The 21,316-nt window shown below is 34.5% G+C and overlaps 1 protein-coding gene across 4 annotated transcripts; it reads left to right on the plus strand.

The window, feature by feature from the left end:
• Positions 1-620: 620 nt before the first annotated feature.
• LOC130828260 (myosin-9-like) lies at positions 621-18,441 on the plus strand. Of its 4 annotated transcripts, none has more exons than XR_009047350.1 (38): positions 621-1,044; positions 1,157-1,285; positions 2,832-2,975; positions 3,058-3,203; positions 3,282-3,438; positions 3,546-3,604; positions 3,743-3,902; positions 4,013-4,162; positions 4,376-4,512; positions 4,598-4,744; positions 4,856-4,957; positions 5,836-5,893; positions 5,985-6,086; positions 8,272-8,309; positions 8,486-8,612; positions 8,695-8,877; positions 8,967-9,098; positions 9,211-9,320; positions 9,637-9,697; positions 9,930-10,107; positions 10,891-11,096; positions 11,203-11,322; positions 11,681-11,779; positions 11,917-12,135; positions 12,266-12,405; positions 13,253-13,364; positions 13,593-13,634; positions 13,722-13,973; positions 15,727-15,885; positions 16,001-16,207; positions 16,299-16,442; positions 16,732-16,802; positions 16,885-16,984; positions 17,061-17,117; positions 17,234-17,290; positions 17,374-17,426; positions 17,554-17,636; positions 17,874-18,012. XR_009047350.1 is itself a non-coding variant. In XM_057694124.1 (38 exons), exons 3-38 carry the CDS (start codon positions 2,868-2,870, stop codon positions 17,995-17,997), a joined length of 4,428 nt encoding a protein of 1,475 aa, XP_057550107.1. In that variant the 5' UTR covers positions 623-1,044; positions 1,157-1,285; positions 2,832-2,867; the 3' UTR covers positions 17,998-18,441. The 4 variants fall into 4 exon arrangements, 3 of the variants coding, with proteins under 3 accessions (XP_057550107.1, XP_057550108.1, XP_057550109.1); XM_057694124.1 differs by having other exon boundaries at positions 623-1,044; positions 17,374-17,454; positions 17,874-18,441; XM_057694125.1 differs by having other exon boundaries at positions 623-966; positions 17,374-17,454; positions 17,874-18,441.
• Positions 18,442-21,316: the final 2,875 nt, after the last annotated feature.

The raw sequence follows: 21,316 nt of genomic DNA on the forward strand, positions 1-21,316 counted from the left end.
AAAGAAAAAAAGCTCTTTTGGTTGACAACCCTATCTCCTCACTATGAATTAACTCTCACTACAATTTGTGTGTTGTGTTGTGATGATTTTATGAATGTGTATGCACTTTATATAGAGGGTATATCACATTCTAAAATCATACAATAACTTTACATCAATGCATGACAATAAACTCAAAATAAAGCCCCCTTCAATGCCTAATGACACAAAGAAAACTTACCGTTAAGACTACTGAACTACCGCTCGTTCAAGCCACTACCTTATTCGTTCGAGCAAGCCTTTTGATAAGCTACTAATTGCTGCCGTGAACTATTCTCGAACGAGCACCTATCATGCTAGAATGAGCACATTGCTCTTGCCCTTCTCTATTTGTTTGTTTTTCCTTGTTGCCTCGATCGAGCAACCCACACACTATGCCTTACTTTGTTGATATGCCTTGCGTCGTTCAAGGCATGGTCAAATAGTGAAGCCTCATTTGCCCCATGTCGATCATTTCATGTATCGACCCAAACCTTAAAATATCATAACTCGGCACATCTTCATAATTTTTCTTCGAAGTATAAGATAAAACATGTTTGATTATATGTTTAAACTCACCATCATTTTCAAGAATTTTGAAACTTGCATATTAACAATTTCCATTGTTTCCATTTAGTACCGATAACAAATCGAACGACAGTTACTTTGCAAACATGAATGAGAATGTTGTTTGGTGAAGTTATGAACAATCAAATCCTAACATTTAGTCGCCCAATTCCCCGTCCCTTTCGCCAAACATCCATTTCACAAGAAAAAATACTCGTACTTGAGATATGAGGATAGTAAATATGCAACCTTCCCTTTGTTCTTTCTATGAGACACTCTCGTACAATGGAAACTTCGAGAAGGTGAATCTTCAATGTTTTCATGGAAGAAGGCATTCAATGGAGTTAGGAGAACGAAATTTAACAACATTTCAGGGTATAGGTGTGTTCAAAGAGTTGAAAAGGCTAACAACATATGAAAAAATGGCAGCACTAAAATACTATTTTGATGGATATCTAGGTTTTGTTTTTGTCGTATTTTGAATCTCCTTGTCTTCTGTTAGTGTAAATGTGGTACTTTACATTTTCTTTAACAATGATAACTGATGTTCGGTTCATTTTTTGGGTTGCAGGGAACTCCAGTTAACATAATAATAGGCTCCCATGTCTGGGTTGAAGACTCAGATGTAGCTTGGATAGCTGGAGAAATTGTAAAATTAAATGGACAAGAAGCTGAAATTGAGACTGAAAATGGAAAAAAGGTACTCTCATAATGTGTAAATATCATGACTTGATTGTCAGTGTTATACCGTCACAGCTAATCTCTCTAGAATCAGGAAAAGTGAATTGTGGTCGATTTTGGACTTTTTAAAGCTACGTTGAGCAAATGTTAATTCAAAAAGGAATTAGCTGCTGAATAATGTTACATTGGCCAATTCCTTGAAAGTAACTTAAAAGGATGAAGATTTGAAGTGTCTTTGATGATGAATTGTGGAATAGGTCAACTATCTCAAATTACACTTTATCTTGAAGTTCCACTTAATTTGATTGAGCTTTAGTTTTTTTTTTTTTTTTTTTTTTTTTTTTTTTTTTTTTTTGATGTTTTCAATGGTAATCTCTTGGTGAATCAATTTTATTTGGGTCTTTTATAATGAATAATGATTCTGTTCGTGACACTATCTGGATTGTTTATGTTTGGAGATGAGTTTTGCTTTAGTTTAACTATATTTCTTCAAATAATTCAAATCTACAATAGGCCTTTACTTTTGATGAGAATCTTTATTTTGAGTGGAGGGTTTAATGATCAGAGTCGTCTTGAACATTTTGGGGGCTGGAGCAATATTAAAAATGGGACCCCTAAACAAGAGATGATGCACTGTTTATGAGCTTGGTTATGGAGGTTGCAAGAGTAAATGAAGGCTATCATTTCCAAAGCAAGAGAGAAGAAAAATAGAAATAAGAGCACCCATCTTTTCTAGTTTTCTTTTGTCAGTAGTGCTAATAAAGTAGAGTAGGTAAACTTATTAATAAAATAAAGTAGAATTTCAAATCATCATCATCATCAACCCAATATCCCGCTAAAGTAGAATTTGTACTACTTAAGTGACTTAGAAGTAGCAATACGTAGGGTAGTTTTATCAGTAGTACAAGAGTTGCTTCACATCTATATCGAATACCGATATATATATTAAAAAATAAATCTGAGTTGGGCCCCACAAAATGGGGGCCCTGTACTCAAGCTCATGTAGAACATGACTATAGTCGGCTTTGTTAATGATGCTAGATGTTCCTTTTGAATGGCCCTTTCATCTTGTTTGCGAAGTTTTCTATTCTATTTCTTTTTATTATGAAAAATGCATGGGTTCAAGTAATGATGTTCCAATGTGTGATTAAAAGGTCACGAGTTTGAGTTTGGAATGCAATCTCTTGTAGAAATGTTGGGTAAGGCTTTCTTGCATTACATTACACCTATGTGGTGGGACTCTTCCTCGAACATTGGCTGTGCGGTGACGCTTTGTGAACCATGCTGCCCTTTCTAAAAAACCGAAGTGTAGCCTCGTTGTCATGCAAGTCAAACAACTTAGATCCCATATGCACATAGAATATAACCATGACTTATAATTGTCTCGGAGCTTCTTACTTTTTATTTCTCAGTCACGACATTACTTGCTTCTATTAATTGTTTCTGTGATCAGATACTGGACTTGACCCAAGATTTGTTGCATCACGTCTGTAGTCTTAGGATATGACATCTTATTACATTTAGTGTTTGAATTGTATGTGCACTTTGTTCTGGATGATGTATAGGTTGTTGCTAAATTGTCAAACATACACCCTAAAGATATGGAAGCTCCTCCAGCTGGGGTTGATGACATGACTAAGCTATCTTATTTGCACGAGCCAGGCGTTTTGCAGAACCTCCGCACTAGATATGAGCTCAACGAAATCTATGTAAGTACAATAAAGATAACATGATAGTTAATATGTTTTAGATTTTATACGAATGATGTTCATATTAATGTGTTGTTTGTAGACATACACTGGAAATATACTCATCGCAATTAACCCATTTCAAAGACTGCCTCATCTTTATGATTCTCATATGATGCAACAATACAAAGGTGCACCATTGGGAGATCTAAGCCCTCATGTGTTTGCTGTTGCTGATGTTGCTTATAGGTACGTAGTATTGGTCCCTTTTGCCAAAAACATTCTGTTTTAGGTTGCAAGTTCCTAAGATGAGAAAATTGTGCACAGGGCTATGATAAATGAGGGAAAAAGCAACTCAATTCTTGTTAGTGGTGAAAGTGGAGCTGGTAAAACGGAGACAACAAAGATGCTTATGCGGTACCTTGCTTGTTTAGGGGGCCGTGCTTCAACTGAGGGGCGTACTGTTGAGCAACAAGTTCTTGAGGTATATTTGATATTTTAAAATATTTCATATATATGCTTATTATTTTTTCTATTTGTCTCTTTTCTAATGTCATGTGAACGGAATTTGCGCAACTAATTAAAATGCAGTCAAATCCAGTTCTTGAAGCATTTGGAAATGCTAAAACAGTCAGAAACAATAATTCCAGGTGAAGAACATATCCTGTTGCTAATGAATTTTTTCAATTATGATTGCACTAATAATTGTACGAGGGAATTTTATGATTCCTGTCCAGATGTCCGTCATCGAATTAAACTTCTCTGGACACTTTTGCTTGTTATTGCAGTCGCTTTGGTAAATTTGTGGAGATTCAATTTGACAAGCGTGGAAGAATATCAGGGGCAGCCATCAGAACATACCTTTTGGAAAGATCTCGTGTTTGCCAAGTCAATAATCCCGAGCGAAATTACCATTGTTTTTACCTGCTTTGTGCGGCTCCACAGGAGGTATTATCTAGTTCTAAGTTTCTAACTGTTACTATAACTAAATTGTGTGTTTTACCATGCATGTCGTTAACTGATTAGATTTCGTTATGTGATACTCTTCTGGTTTCCAGGAGATTGAGAAATATAAACTAGGAAGCCCCAAAACATTTCATTATCTTAATCAATCAAAATGCTTTGACTTGGATGGTGTGAGTGATGCACATGACTATCTTGCCACTCGAAGAGCAATGGATATTGTTGGAATAAGTGAAACCGAGCAGGTATTATTTTTAGCTACTTGATATACATGAAGCTGTGTTTCTATCAAGGGTCAATTTGCAACAACCTCTTCATCATCACTAACAATGATAAAGTTGGTACATCCGATCCCCCAAAACCCTGCCTTGGTGGGAATCATCAATGGCATCAGGGTAATGGAATGTTGTTGGTATACATGAAGCTGTGCATCCTCTTATCCTCACTCTCTTTTTCAGGAGGCAATTTTTAGAGTAGTTGCTGCAGTTCTTCATCTTGGAAATATTGCTTTTGCAAAAGGAAAGGAGATAGATTCATCAGTTCTAAAAGACGACAAGTCAAAATTTCATCTCAACACAGTTGCTGAACTGCTCATGTATGAATTGCTTCTAAATACCAACAATTTTTGGTCCCATTGCTAACTAAGATGAAAATTACCCTTTTATTTTGATAAATATTAGGTGTGATGCTAAGGCATTGGAAGATGCATTGCTAAAACGTGTCATGATTACTCCGGAAGAAGTCATTAAAAGAAGCCTTGATCCTCTTAATGCTACAGTTAGCAGGGATGGCTTAGCAAAGACAATCTACAGTCGACTGTTTGACTGGTATGTGTTTTTGGAGACATTGCAGTATCAGTTTCTGAGGTTCCAATAAATATTTTGGTTTTAATCTCGAAAGTTTGTTCTCATGTTTGCATGTATTGTGTCCTTTTGCAGGTTGGTCGATAAGATAAATGTATCAATTGGACAAGATCCTAACTCAAAGTCTTTGATTGGTGTCCTTGATATTTATGGTTTTGAAAGTTTCAAGCACAACAGGTAAAAATATACAAAATTGGTACGTTAATTCGCTGTAGTTTAAACTGAATGTTCTTATTTAGGGAGTGCCGTGTAGTTCTGACGGATTTCTTGTACTTAGAGGTTGGATGTCTGCAGATAATTTATTCACTTTGTCATAAATTTCTCTGTACCTGTTTTGCATAAGCCCAGTATTTCATCTGTTGTGTCTGTTTTTGTTTAGTTCTTTGTGTATAGTTTCCTCCTGTTTTATATCAATGTAAAATGCTTGTTTCACAGACGGTATTATTTGATAAAGGTGTGGCATGAATTTTATGCTCGTACTACCTTTGTTTCTTTTGTTAGTCCATGTTCCAGCAAGGAAGGTGATGTGGGGCCGTGGGGTTGTAGTTTTTTGCATGTGTGTATGATTTGAAGAGAAAGTGTGAGTAAATTTTGATATCCTGGATACTAAATGGAGAAGATGGGCCAAAAATTGAAAAGGTAAAGGTAGAACGGAGAAAAACATAAGATACAAATACCTATAAAAGATTCCAGAATGCGAAAAAAAAAATAATAATAAAAATTAAGAGGGCAGAAAAGAAAAAAGGCAGCATAGTTTTGTCGGATCACTTTTTGTCAGCTCGTTAGTTATGTACTCCATCCGTCAACAAATGATAATGTATATAGGTCTTAGATTGAGTTGTCGAAGCCCTAAGGTATGTGAAGGACACAAGTCACATAACAATTCTTAAGCTAATATTGTTTAAAATTAATGAAAAATTTATTAAGGATTTGGGACGATGTGAGCATATTCTTAGATGGAGGAACTATGTCTCCTTTTTTAGTTTTTATTGTAACAACTGTTTGTAGTACAAAAACATTTTGGGAAACTTATATTGTGGTTTCACTTTGTTTAGTTTTGAGCAGTTTTGCATTAATTTTACAAATGAAAAGCTGCAGCAACATTTCAATCAGGTGAGCTCTTTCATATTTATTTGATTGCTAATTTCCTGTCACTCATTCACTCACTGTGCTGATTTTGATTTACTCTTGTGGAGATGTGCAGCATGTCTTCAAGATGGAACAAGAGGAGTACACAAAAGAGAAGATTGATTGGAGCTACATTCAGTTTGTTGATAACCAAGATGTTCTTGATCTTATAGAAAAGGTAAGTCTTGTTTCTCTTTTATTTTCATTTTTTGTTTCAGCCACAAATTTCAGTACGAAATGACAGGCTAGGAATATCAGGGACTGGGGTCGTGTTAAAATTCACTTTCAGTGTTTAGTCTTAACAAGAACAATGCTAAACCCTTAATACCAACAATATGTGGACATCTACAAAAAGCAAAACAATTCAACGTGAGAAATCGTTGTTGACAACACCTCTGTCCTCTGTTATGATCCTTCATGCTAAAGCGACATTTCATGTACTCTATCTTACTTCAACTTTTTAATCCTTTGTTAGTATTCACACCATCTCTAGTTCTGTCTACTAATATGATGTCATCAAAGAACATGTACAATGAAAACTCTCCTTGAATATGGCTTATTATCTCATCTAGGACTGCAGCAAATACCAACTTCTTATCTCCAATTACGAACGTCTCAACCCAAATTCAACGCATATATTAAATAATTTAGAAGGTCATCCTTACTTTGAATCATTTATGAAATGTATTATTTGCTTGATTTTTTAAATCCTTTTTTCTACAATCATTTTGAATTGTTGATAATGTATAATCTTAATTTAGAATAATCAAATAAATTCACGATAATATTGTCAAAAATAAAAAAAAAAATTCATGGTTCTATAAATGCATTTTTATTTATTAATTTTTTTTTCATATTATGATATACATTTAAAAGGATATCATTCAAAATAAAACATAAGAAAGGACCTTGGAAATCGGAGTCACAAGTATTGAAGACAAAATGATTTCTACGGCACTTCTTGACCCAATGCTGGCTTCCACCTAGGGTGGAGTTTTTTTGGGGGTCGTATATGGGCAACCTTACTGTTGTTAGTGATAATACTAACATAGAGGGTGGAGTTTTTTTGGGGGTCGTATATGCGCAACCTTATTGTTGTTAGTGATAATACTAACATAGAGATTTTTTCTGATTGACCCTTGATAAAACATCATGTGCAACTTCACATAAATAAGAAGTGCACGTGATTTAATTAGCAATTTTACTATAGTCTATTAAGATTCTACATTGGTTGAAATTTTGAGTAGCTTTGAAGCGCGACTGGTATGTCGAAGATGACTTGGATAAATCGAGTGAAATTTGACATGAATAATTGAAATTTATAGGACCATATGCCAATAGTTAAAAAAAAATGAAGGAAGAAGTTATTATATAGATGATAATTGGGATTGAGTTTGTTAGTTCATGATTTGTTTTGGTTCATGAGTCAACCCCATATTGTTGAGATTAAGGATGTGACGTTGTCGTGTGATATGATTATTTTCATGTCTGCCTATTTATAAATGGGTCAAAAATGCCAACCTAAATGGCCCTAGTAAATGACGTTGAAATTAACACAAAGCATTGAAAAACTTTAGAACAGTAAAAATAAGAGTCAAGTGTTTTAGTAAATTGAAAGTGTATATTGATTTCTTTAGATCCTAATGAGAAAGTGAGACAGTCGCTTGGAAAGATGTTAGAGCCCTTGAAAAGGACATGAAACACTTCATTTTGCCAGCACAACTATTGGGCATTGAGTAAATTGAAAACCGATACAACTTCATTGCCACCTAACTAAAAGGATACCTTGAAAAGGATATTAGAAATAGATATGCACCATAAGTGGAGATTATAAATGGCCAACTTTTGATCTAAAGTTAAAAATGTAGCTTTAGGGAAAGAGAAATCATGTTGAATTGATGTTTGTATTCTAGATAAAAGGGAAAGTGAACTTGCATTGTATTTTATGTACTAGCGGTTTGTTTAGAAAACCAACATTCAATGTCATGAACCTTGTGAAGGGTAGGAGCTTAATAATGATTTTGGAGAAAAGGTTAATTACAAGAGGAGTTATGGCCTATGTATATGATGAGGCTCATAAGGGATCTTTTAGTATTTTGAGAATATTTTCCAACACAGAAAAGGCTCTTGGCCTATATATATGATGAGTATGTTATTTGTCCCAACTTTGATTGTCTGGTCTTCTTACAGTTCTTTGCTGATAACTATATCTTTAAGAAGAAATGAATGAAGAACAATTGTGCATTAGCCGATTGTTTCTGATCAAAGGAAAATATAGACATAAAAGACATGGGAACAAGTTATAATAGTAAGTAATATATTCTCCACCTGAATATATGATCTTGTACTATGTTTATTTGCAGAAACCTGGTGGAGTTATTGCCCTTCTTGATGAGGCTTGGTAAGAATTTTTAATAATTCATGTACATATCAAATAAGAACAATGCCTAGTATTTGCTACCTTGAATTCTCATGTGCTGTTTTAAACTTTGTGTAGTTTTAAAGAGGTGGTCAAGATTAAATACCTTAATTAATTGAACCCATGCACTGTCTAAAACATATTGTCTTTGTCCGTAGTATGTTCCCGAAGTCAACTCCTGAGACATTTGCGTCAAAGCTCTATCAAACTTACAAAAATCACAAGCGCCTTCTCAAGCCAAAGCTATCACGGACAGATTTTATCATTTCTCATTATGCTGGCGAGGTATGTGCTATAGTCAACCTATCTATTGTGCTTTGTCATTGGTGCAAAGATACTCATTTGTAAGTACTGCACTTTCGTCTAGGTTCTGTATCAGTCGGATCAGTTTTTGGATAAAAACAAGGACTATGTGGTGCCTGAACATCAAGACTTGATAACGTCTTCCAAATGTTCATTTGTTGCTGGCCTTTTCCCTCCAGTGGTTGAAGAGCCAACAAAATCCTCAAACAAATCTTCTAAATTTTCCTCAATAGGTTCTCGTTTTAAGGTAACGTGCAACATTTTTTACTTCTAATGAACTGTCTTTATTACTTGTAAAAGTGGTTTGGTAATTGTTTTTATCATTTATTTTTGTAGCTACAATTGCAACAGCTAATGGAGATCTTAAGCTCAACAGAACCGCACTATGTAAGATGCATAAAGCCTAATAATAAACTACAACCTGCTGTTTTTGAGAATGTGAACATCTTGCAACAATTGCGTTGTGGTGTGAGTGCAACTTAACTTCTGTATTTGACAACAGTTTATGTAGTAATGTATCTCTATGTTTCTTGTTCTCTATCCCCAATTTTACTTATAAACATCTACTCTGTTGGTCTAGGGGGTTCTAGAGGCAATCAGAATTAGCTGTGCAGGTTACCCTACTCGCCGACCATTCTTTGAGTTTATAAATAGATTTGGACTCCTTGCACCGGAAGCCATTGAAGGGAAGTACGTGTCATCTTCTTTGTACACATTAATAATTATCTGATAGTATTTGTTTTTTGGGTGAAAAAAAAATTATTATTACCAAAACATACCTCAGTACAATCTAAAAGGGGAGGGATAAGGATTATCTAAGATGGACCCCTCCCGAAAACAAATATGACGCGGACCATCTAGGATGGACCCCCTCCCAAAGCCGTATGGACTGATAGTTAAATGTAAAGCTTCTGCTTTGATTTGTGGACGAAGTTTGGGCCGTGCCTGCATCCTGTTCCTCTTACAATTGTTTTATTGGTATTAATATGACCAAGCTCATGTGCAGCTATGATGAAAAGGTTGCATGCCAAAAAATATTGGAAAAGCAAGGGCTAAAAGGGTACCAGGTATGTCTTAACTACTAATCTTTAGGAGATTACTGAAAATTCTTCACTACAGATTTATGATTTCTGTTCGATACTCAATCCATCATAGAAACATGCTGATGCATATGACGCGAAAATCATTGTGGTGTTGGAGTTGATTTCTGTACTCTGATTCCTTGTTACTTTTTGCTAAAATGTAGTTCATTTGATAGTTTTTCCTCTCAGTAATTTATGCTTAAAAGGTCTTTTGCAGATAGGCAAGACTAAAGTTTTCCTGAGAGCTGGTCAGATGGCTGATTTGGATGCCCGAAGAGCTGAGGTACTCGGTTCTGCAGCAAGAATTATACAGAGACGCACGCGAACTTATTATGCTCGTAAACAGTTTATTGCAACGCGTGAAGCAGCAGTTTGCATACAGTCTTCTGTGAGGGGTAGTTACTGATATAATTTCTTCAAGAACATAATTTGTTTTTTAGTGTTTCCATGTCAATCTCGAGAACAAGAGAAGGAAGGAAGAGTGTAGCTGTTGTTTTCTGTTGTATATGGAATTAGGAGAAAGGAAGGGAAGGGAATCAGAGAGATCACTTTTTCTTCCACTTGTTTTAGAATAAAAGATTCCTCCAAACATGGGAAAGATTACGAAGACAAAAGGCTTTTTCACTCCTTCAGTCTCCACCTTTTCCTTGCCATTCCATCTATTTGCCTCCCATTGTTTCTATCCAAAGATCTAGTTAATCTGAATAATTATTGTGCTCCGACATATCCAAGCTTGAGATTAATATGCATTTTATTTTGGGGTCATATATATATATATATATATATACACACACACTATGTGTAAGCATTAATTATATCACCTTAAATGTTTAAGTTAGCAATTTATGACAAAATCATGGATGTTATTAATTATTAATGCTAGGTGTTTTCCCTTTTAGGTTAAGGGCTATGAACATCGTTTCCTAACATTTTATTTTTAGCTCGTTCAAGCAAAAATATTGTCAACTGTTCTATTATTCTGTACTGTTGCTGAAATTTATTACAATCATTTCTGTGTGTTTCTTAAATTAGGTTGTGATGACTAGAATCAACATGTCATGTAGACCTTAGACACTGCAGTTTTTTTTCTATCTTATCAGAAATTAATGACGTAGCTCGATGAAGTTTATCATTTGCTTCATAAGGTTAATTCATATGTATATCTCATATGACTTCAGGAAATCTGGCTTCAAAATTGTTTGACAAGATGAGGAGGGAGGCAGCAGCTATAAGAATCCAAAAGCATGCACGTAGACATCAAGCTAGGAAGAAATACAGCAAACTTCGTGTCTCAGTGCTGGCCTTGCAGATGACTTTACGGACGATGGCTGCTCGTAAAGAATACCAGATAAGAAGGCGAAATAAAGCAGCAACTCTTATTCAGGTCAGATTTTCAGATATGTTAATTATCATAATTGGTTCTTTCTATCATGTTACTCTTTAGTTTTTGCTATATACAATAATTCTAACTCTGGTTCAAATTGAGACAGAGCCATTGGCGTTGCCATAGAGCTTCATCATACTACCGGAAGCTCAGAAAAGCATGCTTAGTTACACAGTGCCGATGGAGAGGGAGACTTGCAAAGAGGGAACTAAGAAAACTCAAGATGGTAATATTTCAAAATATGGTTGTTACTTGTTTTATGTACGTATCTAATGTTACCTGGTAGTGTTGCTTATCAGTCCTATGTCCTCAGTTGTCGACTGATACAAATGGAAGATTCTAAAAGTCTGAAGATTTCATGTTAAATATTCCCAGCAACTCTGTTCACTTTGTATCTCTGTTGGAGAGTCTTGATTTATTTTTGTTGCGGTAACTTGGAGAATCTTGATTTAGATGTATTGTTTAAGTTCTCATGACAGGACACAAGTAGTGCACTCAAGGAACTATAGTCCCGCGTGACATTACCTCTTTGATACTATCCTCAGCTCATGCTTTTGACTAATGGGAGCCATCTGTATTGGCAGGCTTCAAGAGAAACAGGAGCTCTGAAGGAAGCGAAAGACAAACTTCAAAAGCAAGTTGAAGATCTATCATTGCGTTTGCAGTTAGAGAAACGGTTGCGGGTATTACATATAAGCTTATATGCAACTTATGAAAGATTGCTTTTGGATAAGCAGTAGGTTTTTTAGTTAATACTGCTCTCAAACCAGAATTGTAGCTTCTTTGACGCTAATGATCAAGTATGTTTTTCTTGTTGCAGACAGATTTAGAGGAAGTAAAGGCCCAAGAAATAGCAAAGCTGCAAAATACTGTGCAGGCTATGCAAGGTAAATTAGATGAGACAAATTGTTTGCTTGAAAAGGAGAGAGAATCTGTGAAGGCCTTTGAAGAAGCACCTCCTGTTGTCAAAGACACACAAGTAATGGTTGAAGACACAGAAAAAATCAATTCTCTGCAAGCTGAAGTTGAAAGCTTTAAGGTCTGGATATAACCAACTTAAAGCCCATTTCTTTTTTAAAGTTTTTCTTTTTGTCTTCATGTTCGCATTTTCACTGCATATATATATTATCAAACATTTAGGATAACTATTCAAGTTCCATGCTCCTCAGGCCTTGTTTGAGGCAGAAAAACAAAGAGCTGATGAATGTGATAGGAAACTTGCTGAAGCACACAAACTGAGTGAAGAAAGGCACAAGAAGTTGGATGACTCAGATAAAAAAAATCAACTTCTTCAAGATTCTGTCAACAGGTAACATGATTGGTTGCATATGTCCGTCTTTTTTTACTGAAATAACAATGGCATAATCTCTCCGTAAATATCCATAGAAATAGACTAAGGTAAAGGGGTAAAGTCAGCTAGTTAATAAGCTTAGCATTCTAGATGTCCATGTTATTTGCATCTACCAAACTTTTGTCAGGAGCATCCTGATGCTTAAAGTGGAACTTGAGCTTTGCTGAAACTGTTTTAAGGTTAGATCTCTTGGAATTTTAACCATTTTGCATGTTCTCCGTACAACGTGACATCTTATCTGCGATGTCTCTGTTCTTTGAGCCTCTAGTAAAGTTTTAGTATGCTATTTGTGTTGTTGCATCCATGGCTCCATCCTCCCAATATCATGATCCTCACTTCAATTTTGAGTTGTAACTTTTTATATTTATCTTCACTCCTTTTAGAGAAAGCAATACTAACATTGGAGACTAATCCTGTGTGGGTTTATGGGCTTCTTTTATTTATGTCATGCAGAGCTCATTCGGTTTGATTATAAACAAGTTATTTTACACCTATGTCCTTTTTTCCTCTGTAAGACAATTGTAAGACAAAAAGTTCAGAAGAGAAAAGCAGTCCTCATACAGAAAAACATCAAAAGTCAAGGGATATCCCTTTTTCTCTCAACAGTTACTCTTCCACACAGTCTAAATTATTGCCTTTATTTCATTGCACTTAGTAATAGCCTTGTAAAATGAAAAAACCTGAAGGGAATTGGAGTCCTGAATTTGATAGATGCTTCTATCATACCTCATCAGCTCTGATTGCTTGGTGACGTGATGCACTTTTGAGAGTACCCCTTTTCTCACGTTGATATTTCCTCAATCAGGCTTGAAGAAAAGATTACCAATTTGGAATCAGAGAATCAAGTTCTTCGTCAACAGGCCGTCTCAATGGCATCAAACAGGTTTCTTTCGGGCCGTCAAAGATCAATGATTCAGGTATACATGGTCATGAATACTTATTATTAACTAATACAAAATAATTTCGGTCAGTTTTTGGCATGTTAATTAATTCAAGTGGCTAAATTGTTTAATAAATTGAACTAGATAGAGGGAGAAAGTAGAAACAACATTGTTGGAATCATGAGAAATAAGAGGTTCAAGTGATGCAGCAACATTTTTCTTGAACTCTGTTTGTGTTGCTCATTTTTCTTGTTTTACTGGCAGAGAGGATCCGAGAGTGGTCATTTTGCAGACACACATTTTCGGGTATCCTTTTCAAAATTTCCATGTTAATTACTCTGTATTGCGTGTACTACAAATTCCTTTGCTTACCCCTTTCTTTGAATACCCTAGGATTTGCATAGCTCTTCCATGAATCTAAGAGAAGCCGAAGTAGAAGAAAAACCACAAAAATCTCTAAACGAGAAACAACAGGAAAATCAGGAATCACTTATACGATGTATAGCACAACCTTTGGGTTTTGCATCGAACAGACCGATAGCTGCCTGCATTATATATAAATGCCTTCTTCATTGGAGATCATTTGAAGTGGAACGAACTAGTATCTTCGACCGAATAATACAAACAATTGGCCATGCTATTGAGGTTTGTAATCTTTGCTACTGTATTTTTAAGATGAGTGTAGGTGTCAACACCGCACATGTACGCACAGAATTGGACTTGTAAACTCCCAACGGCCCGTTTGGTAGGTGGTAATAAAACCATGATAATGGGAATGAAAATTAGTATAATTTTAGTTGAAAAATCACTTGGATGCCTTGATGGCCATGTTTGTCCAACTTCAATCATCTCATTTTATTTATAAAATTCATTTCAATGCATTACCATTGGGAGAGGTGGTATTAGGTGGTAATGAAAATTTGTAAACAACAAAACTTTTTTTATGATCAAAGTTTCATTACCATGGGAATGACATGGAACTTTTGAGAAAATTTTATACTATAAATCATTCCCATTGCCACCATTTAGTACCACTAACCAAACGGACTGCAAAAATTTTGAGGAATGTTTGTTAAATGTTAGGAAACTATTGTGAGTCGGAGAGATACACAAGCAGTAGAAATGAGAGGAAAAACTTCAAGAATAAGAACAATGGCAATGTATATTCAACATTAAAAATAGAGAAATACGGGGTGATAGACAAGTATTTTGGGTATCTTAGGCTACCACTTCAGACATTAATTGTATTTCATTTAGTAATATACACATTTGCATAAAGAATACAATACTTACAAATATTTACTATGTGTTTGTTTACTCAATCTCAAAACACTTTCAATGGTGTTTGCTCACATACATGGAGTACAAACGCTCTCAAGCGCTCTTTCTAGCTCTCCTGTGTTTGTACTCCCTCACATGTGTTTGGGCACTCAAAGATAGATTCACCAAGCTCACAACATGAGCTACACACACCCAAAGACAATGGAGATAACTTCAACAAGCTTCCCTCCTCGAGGCTCAAAGGTTGCTCTCCCTTATGTGCTAGCTTAAATTTTAAGATTAACTCTTGGAGCTTGATGAGCATCAACAAGCTTCACTAGCTTCACTGCACTTTGAATTCAGTATCAAGACCTTCTCAAAGACCACAAAAGTTTAAAGGAGTAAATCCTCGAATGCCATATAGCATTCATGCATGCTAAATGTTAACGAGGTTTTGACAGCCCCAGCTTGCCTGTGCACTCAGCTTGCTTGGCCGAGCAAGCATAGCACAAAACTTTCTGCCTGCTGTTTGACCATTTGTTCCCTACAAAATTTAGTTCTCACCCGAGCATTCTTCTCCACGGCCGCCCATATCTTCACGTTGGACTATTTGCTCGGCCAAGCAATGGTCCAAGCAACCCTTTCTGCGTTTGTGATGTCTTGGCCTTTGCAATAACATACACAGTTGAATATTTTCCTCATTTTTAATGACTGCTTTTCACAATACAAACTCATATGCACTGTTTTCAAGTTGTTTCGAAAAAGGGCATTACTATGTACCGCCCCTCTTAAATTATTTTCTTTCCCTTCTCTTTTCTCTAACTTTCATTCTCACCCAAAGTCCACCACCACTACATCCTCATTCTCCTTCCCTGGTGATGCCTCTTCCCCCATCCAGCCACAACTCTTTTCTTTTTCCTCCTTATACTATTTAATAACGAACTGTTCAAGATGATTGAGGTGTGAGGATGAAAATTAAAATAGTGAGCAAGTATATCACACATTTATTGGTGTCAAGTGTTTAAACTTGGATTTATAATACACAATGAAGAATTAAAGCAACATAGCATAGCAATTTAAGTGAACTATCCTTCTAAATGAGGATGCTCAAACTGATTTTTTTATTTTTGTTGTATAGAAAAGTCAGGATAACAATGAAATCCTGGCTTATTGGTTGTCAAATGCTTCAACTCTTCTTCTGCTACTGCAACACACACTGAAAGCAAGTACTGCTGCTGGAATGGCACCACAGCGCCGCAGACCATCATCAGCTGCTCTTTTCGGAAGAATGACTCAGGTGTGAAAGGCTCTCTCTTTGTAAATTGTCCCACTACAAGTAGCTACATGGAGTTGTATGATATTATCTGTGAAGTAACTGACTACCTGTCACTTTTTAATACTTGCTTCTGTAGAGCTTCCGTGGAACTCCACATGGAGTGAGTCTTGCATTCGTCAATAATGGCATGACCGGTGGTTCAGATTCTCTTCGACAAGTTGAAGCCAAGTATCCAGCTTTACTTTTTAAGCAGCAGCTTACAGCGTATGTTGAAAAAATTTATGGATTGATTCGAGACAATCTCAAGAAAGAAATTTCGCCATTGCTTGGAATGTGCATCCAGGTTCAAAGTTTGTCTCATTTTATCAATTCAAGTGGAAATCTTATGTCTGGACCTTATTTTTGATCAGAGATATAATTCTTTGTTGGAATAGGCTCCACGTACATCAAGAGCAAGTTTAGTCAAGGGTTCATCACGTTCAGTTGCAAACACTGCTGGCCAGCAAGCTCTGATTGGTCATTGGCAAGCAATTGTTAAAAGCCTCGGGAACTTTTTGAACACTTTGAAAGTCAATCATGTTAGTTTACCCTCTTTGTTTGTTTGTTATTCATTTGCTTTATTCCTAGCCTGTGCCATAGTGTGCAATAAGAGAAGAAAAAGGGGAGCAACATTAAAGAGTGTAAAGTGTAAACACATGGAGTGAAGGAAATATATAAATAGCGCAGGGTGCAGGGATAGGTCCAAATGGAAACCGCCTTTTACAGAATTCATAAGATTATTGATTTATCTTTTAACAAAATATATTTTCTAAATGCCTGCCTTTGCAATCTTAGTACTTTTCCGTTTCTTGTGCTTTCTTGTACCAGGTGCCTCCTTTTTTAGCTCGAAAGGTTTTTACACAAATATTCTCATTCATCAATGTCCAATTATTCAACAGGTCTTGTGTTTTGTGATAACATGGAATTTGTTTTTTTCTTTATAGAAAGTTTTACTTATGGTTCCTCCACTTCTTTGTGCAGTCTTCTTTTAAGGCGTGAATGTTGTTCATTTAGTAATGGGGAATATGTTAAGGCAGGTCTGGCTGAGCTTGAACAATGGTGTATCCTTGCGACCGAAGAGGTAACAACTTCCAAAATTACACAAGTTATGGAAATATGTATTTATTCTTATATTTTTAAAACTGGAAAGGATGCAGTATGCAGGTTCAGCATGGGACGAGCTGAAGCATATTAGGCAGGCTATTGGATTTTTGGTAATACCTCCTTCATTGTCTTTGTCCATCCAACATTGTTATTATTATGTATTATGTGCAAAAAGTTCGACTGTCGATTTTATTTCTGTGTGTATTCCGGTTTTTTTCTATTTCAGGTCATACATCAAAAACCAAAAAAGTCTTTGGACGAAATAAGCCGTAACCTTTGTCCTGTAAGTGAAAAGCATGTACAGAAGTTGATCACCATAGCTACCTCTATTGAAAAGATGTAACCACTGTTTATTTCCTCTTTTAGGTACTTAGTATACAGCAACTATATCGGATCAGCACAATGTACTGGGATGACAGGTATGGCACTCATAGTGTGAGTCCTGAGGTAAGCTTCACCGTCAACTTTTGTCTCCATGATAATGGAAGCACTTACTCAGCTTGTTGGAATTGACATGTTGCGATGTAAATTGTGGGTTTTAACCAGGTTATATCTAGTATGCGAGTACTAATGACGGAAGACTCAAACAGTGCTGTTAGCAATTCTTTTCTTTTGGATGATGATTCAAGGTCTGCACTTAATTCTAACTTTTGAAAGTAATGAAACAAATCAATTTCCTACAATAAGTTTGACATGTCCGAAAGTACAGGACCCCTAAAGTAGGAGCCCTGGAATGTTGAACATGTAATATAAGTATTATAAGATGAACATGTGGTAGAGGATTTTGATATGAAACATGTCGTTAATAGTGCACAAGGTTTACACATTTCAGTTTTCACTCTTAATTCTTTGTTTATCTGGTGCAGCATTCCATTTTCTGTTGATGACATATCGAAGTCGATGGAAAATATAGACATTTCAGACATTGAACCACCGCCTTTGATCCGTAAAAACTCGGGCTTCAGCTTCTTGTTGCCTCGTGCTGACTAAACTCTCGCATTTTTTGAGTTAGGGCAGATGTTCAAACATGTTCTTAAATAATTGATTAGTATTTTCTTGTTGTTCTTTGTTTTGTAATGTTTGATAGAAATAATCCTAGAATGTAGTTACATACATGGGGGGTGCAGCCTTAGAGTACCCTTATTTGCTTTAATTGTACTAGCAAATCAAGGTTTAAAAGGAATAGCTTGTAATTTTTTGCCTTTGGACTCGTGTACATGGAAAGTTGAGCTCCTTTATGCTTTTTTTTTTTAAATTTTTTTTGATTTATTTCAGGGAAGGATAATCCCTTATACGTAGGAGGGGAGAGAGGATTGATCTTCCGATTACTTATATGTTAAAAGCATTCAACATAACTAGCATTGCTCAAATTTTGTTATTACGAAATTATATATAAATATAAATTTAAGTAATATGCAGTTATATATTATCGTTATGAAATTATACAAATAATTGGCAAAAATCATAAGTTATATTAATTATTTATTTTAATGATAATATTATAATTAATGATTTTTTCCTATATCACTTTGTAGGCTTGTTAGAATCATTTTAAAAATTGCAATTTTTGGCAAATTTTTATGTATTACTTTTTAAAATCGATGTAAAATATTAATGCAATAAATTATAATTTTCACATGTTATAGGCTTGTTCCTCTATTTGTGTAATAATGTGCAATTAAATATACTACTTTATTTTAAAAAAATCTTGTTTTGTTTTTTTATTTAGTGACTTGTAGAAGGTCAACTGTCGGCACTTGCTATGGGTGCAATTCTCATTCTCATTTATTAAAATTATAAAATTGTATATATAAGATGACTTAGCTAATTAGCATTAAAGTCATCCTCATAATCAATAAATTAATATTCTTCCGCTTTAATAATAAAACAATCATTTTGTTTTTTAATTTCCATCATGATTAGTTGATTGAAGCAACCATCTTTTCATTAGATTGTTGATTGGAATAAAACATTGCATTGATGCTCCCTATGTCCAATCAAATTCCTCACATACATTTGTTGGGGAAATAATAAAAAAATGATAAAAATAAAAAATTAAGTTAAATATTTGAATAAAAATTAAAGAAATGTAAGTAATGATCAAAATAAAAATACGGCAAATTTAACACTTTATGGTGTTAAGACGAATTTTGTATACTATACTATATATTTCCACGTTACGGACACATATTGAGTAGTAGTCTAATTAGGTATAGTTTTAACATTAAAAATTAAATCTTATTTCAATTAAAACAAGTAATATTTTTTTAAATAAAATTTTAAATTTAATTCTTATTTAATCCAGCCTTCCCTTCGGCCTGTAATGAATAAGAAAGGAATATGATCTTTGGCATCAAATTCAATTCAAGTATTCAAAAATTGCAATGTGAAAGATGATTTTGATAGCCAACAATGAACATATACCTTTTATTTTCCATGGCCGGTGATATTATTCCTCCACCACTAACTACATGTACCACTCCTAATTTAGTTGAATAGGATAATATTTATATTCCTTAAGATTGAAAATTAAAAAAATATAACAATATTAAATATTTTGATTTACGTATAATTTGATAATTGATTTTTTATTCAATATTATTTTAAATAATGAATAAATTTATACATATATGTATTTTACAACTACATACAGAGTACTCTCACTATAACATAATTTACTTTTAGTGGGATATATTTAACGACATTTAATTTAAATATCATTTTTTTAAATTTCTACTAGTATATATAAATGATTTAGTGACATTTATTAGAACCTTTAGCAACATAATAAAAATCACATTAAAGCTTTTTGAGACATAAGATCTAATGACAATTTTCACAAGTGCCACTATAGATTATAGTAATAATTACATATTCCACTAAAGACCAAATAAAGTGTCACTAAATCACTTTATAATGGAACTTAAAATACAAACCAATAATTGTTAAAAATATAAATCAGTGACATTTTTTAAATGCCAATAAATCTAATATCACAAAAAGTAAAATTTGTTATAGCGCCCTCTTATGGGATTACTACATTTTTTTTCTTACTCTATTCCATAGCTTTTGTTATATTTTTAGTTTTGACCATAAATTACATTTTATTTTTACTTCTCATCTATACATTTTAACATTTTAACGTATTTTTTCATTCTATTAAAATCACACCTTTTAACCATTAATTTATACTGTTTTAGACGAGATTTGTACTCAGTAGCAATATATATATGGGAAAGACAAAGAGTATATGATAACCTATTAAACCAAACTTTTGTACGTTTATTAGTGTGTTTATTTAAATATTAGGGTTTATCTAGTGGTCCACATTTTCTTAATGCAAATTTTACGGGTTCTTTTTCAATGATGACATATCCAATAGCAAATATTATATTGTTGCATGAAAGTAAAAGCTTATTTGTTCTTTAGCTAAAAACTAAAAGCATGAGGTTAACAACAAGTCATACTCTTACGATACCGTCTTATTACGAAACAAGTTCATATAATTAATTTATTTCTCTAATTAATTACTTAATATTTTAAATAATCATTTAAGATATAAAAAACAATCACTTTAAAATTATAAATAATCACTTTATGATAATAAATTTTTAAGGGTATTATTAGATCAACTCGATAAAGATGATCTCACCATAACAACACCCAATGTAATCTAATCCCAATTTCTAATCCCAACTTGAGTATTAATTAATTTAAAATCTTAATTAACACCGACGACACGTGAATCCATGTGAAGGAGGGCCCTTTGTTTCCTTGGGGACATTTTGTGTATTTTATTAAAATAAAAAAGTTAAATAGAGTGATAGGATTAGTCGATTAGGATACATCATGGATGGTCATGGGTGGGTCTGGTCAGATTCGGACCCGAATCCGGTCTCTTTTATTTTTTATAGATTTAGATTCGGATTTGGATCCTAAGGTTCTAAAATTTTCAGACCCAGACTCAGACCCAGATCCTCCGGATCTGACAAGTCTAGGGTCCTTGATGAGTCTTTAATGGGTCTTAAACAAAGTCTCTTTGATTGTCAAAATTGAACCTCTTGCGATTTTTGTAAGCAACTTATTATCGTATTCCAAACACTTGTTCGAGTTCATAAAATTCAAATACAAAATAATTACTAAAAAGTAAAAAAAATATTTAATTGTATAGAGTCCGAGTCCGGGTCTGAGGGGCGGGTCTAGGGTCTGGGTCACGAGGTCGGGTCTGGGTCCGGGTCCAGGTCTGTACCTTGAGACCCGGACCCGTCAAATATTTTCTGCATCCAGATTCAACTCGAATCCGATGGGT

This window comes from Amaranthus tricolor, chromosome 12 (genome assembly GCF_026212465.1).
Source record: "Amaranthus tricolor cultivar Red isolate AtriRed21 chromosome 12, ASM2621246v1, whole genome shotgun sequence".
Lineage (NCBI taxonomy): Eukaryota > Viridiplantae > Streptophyta > Magnoliopsida > Caryophyllales > Amaranthaceae > Amaranthus > Amaranthus tricolor.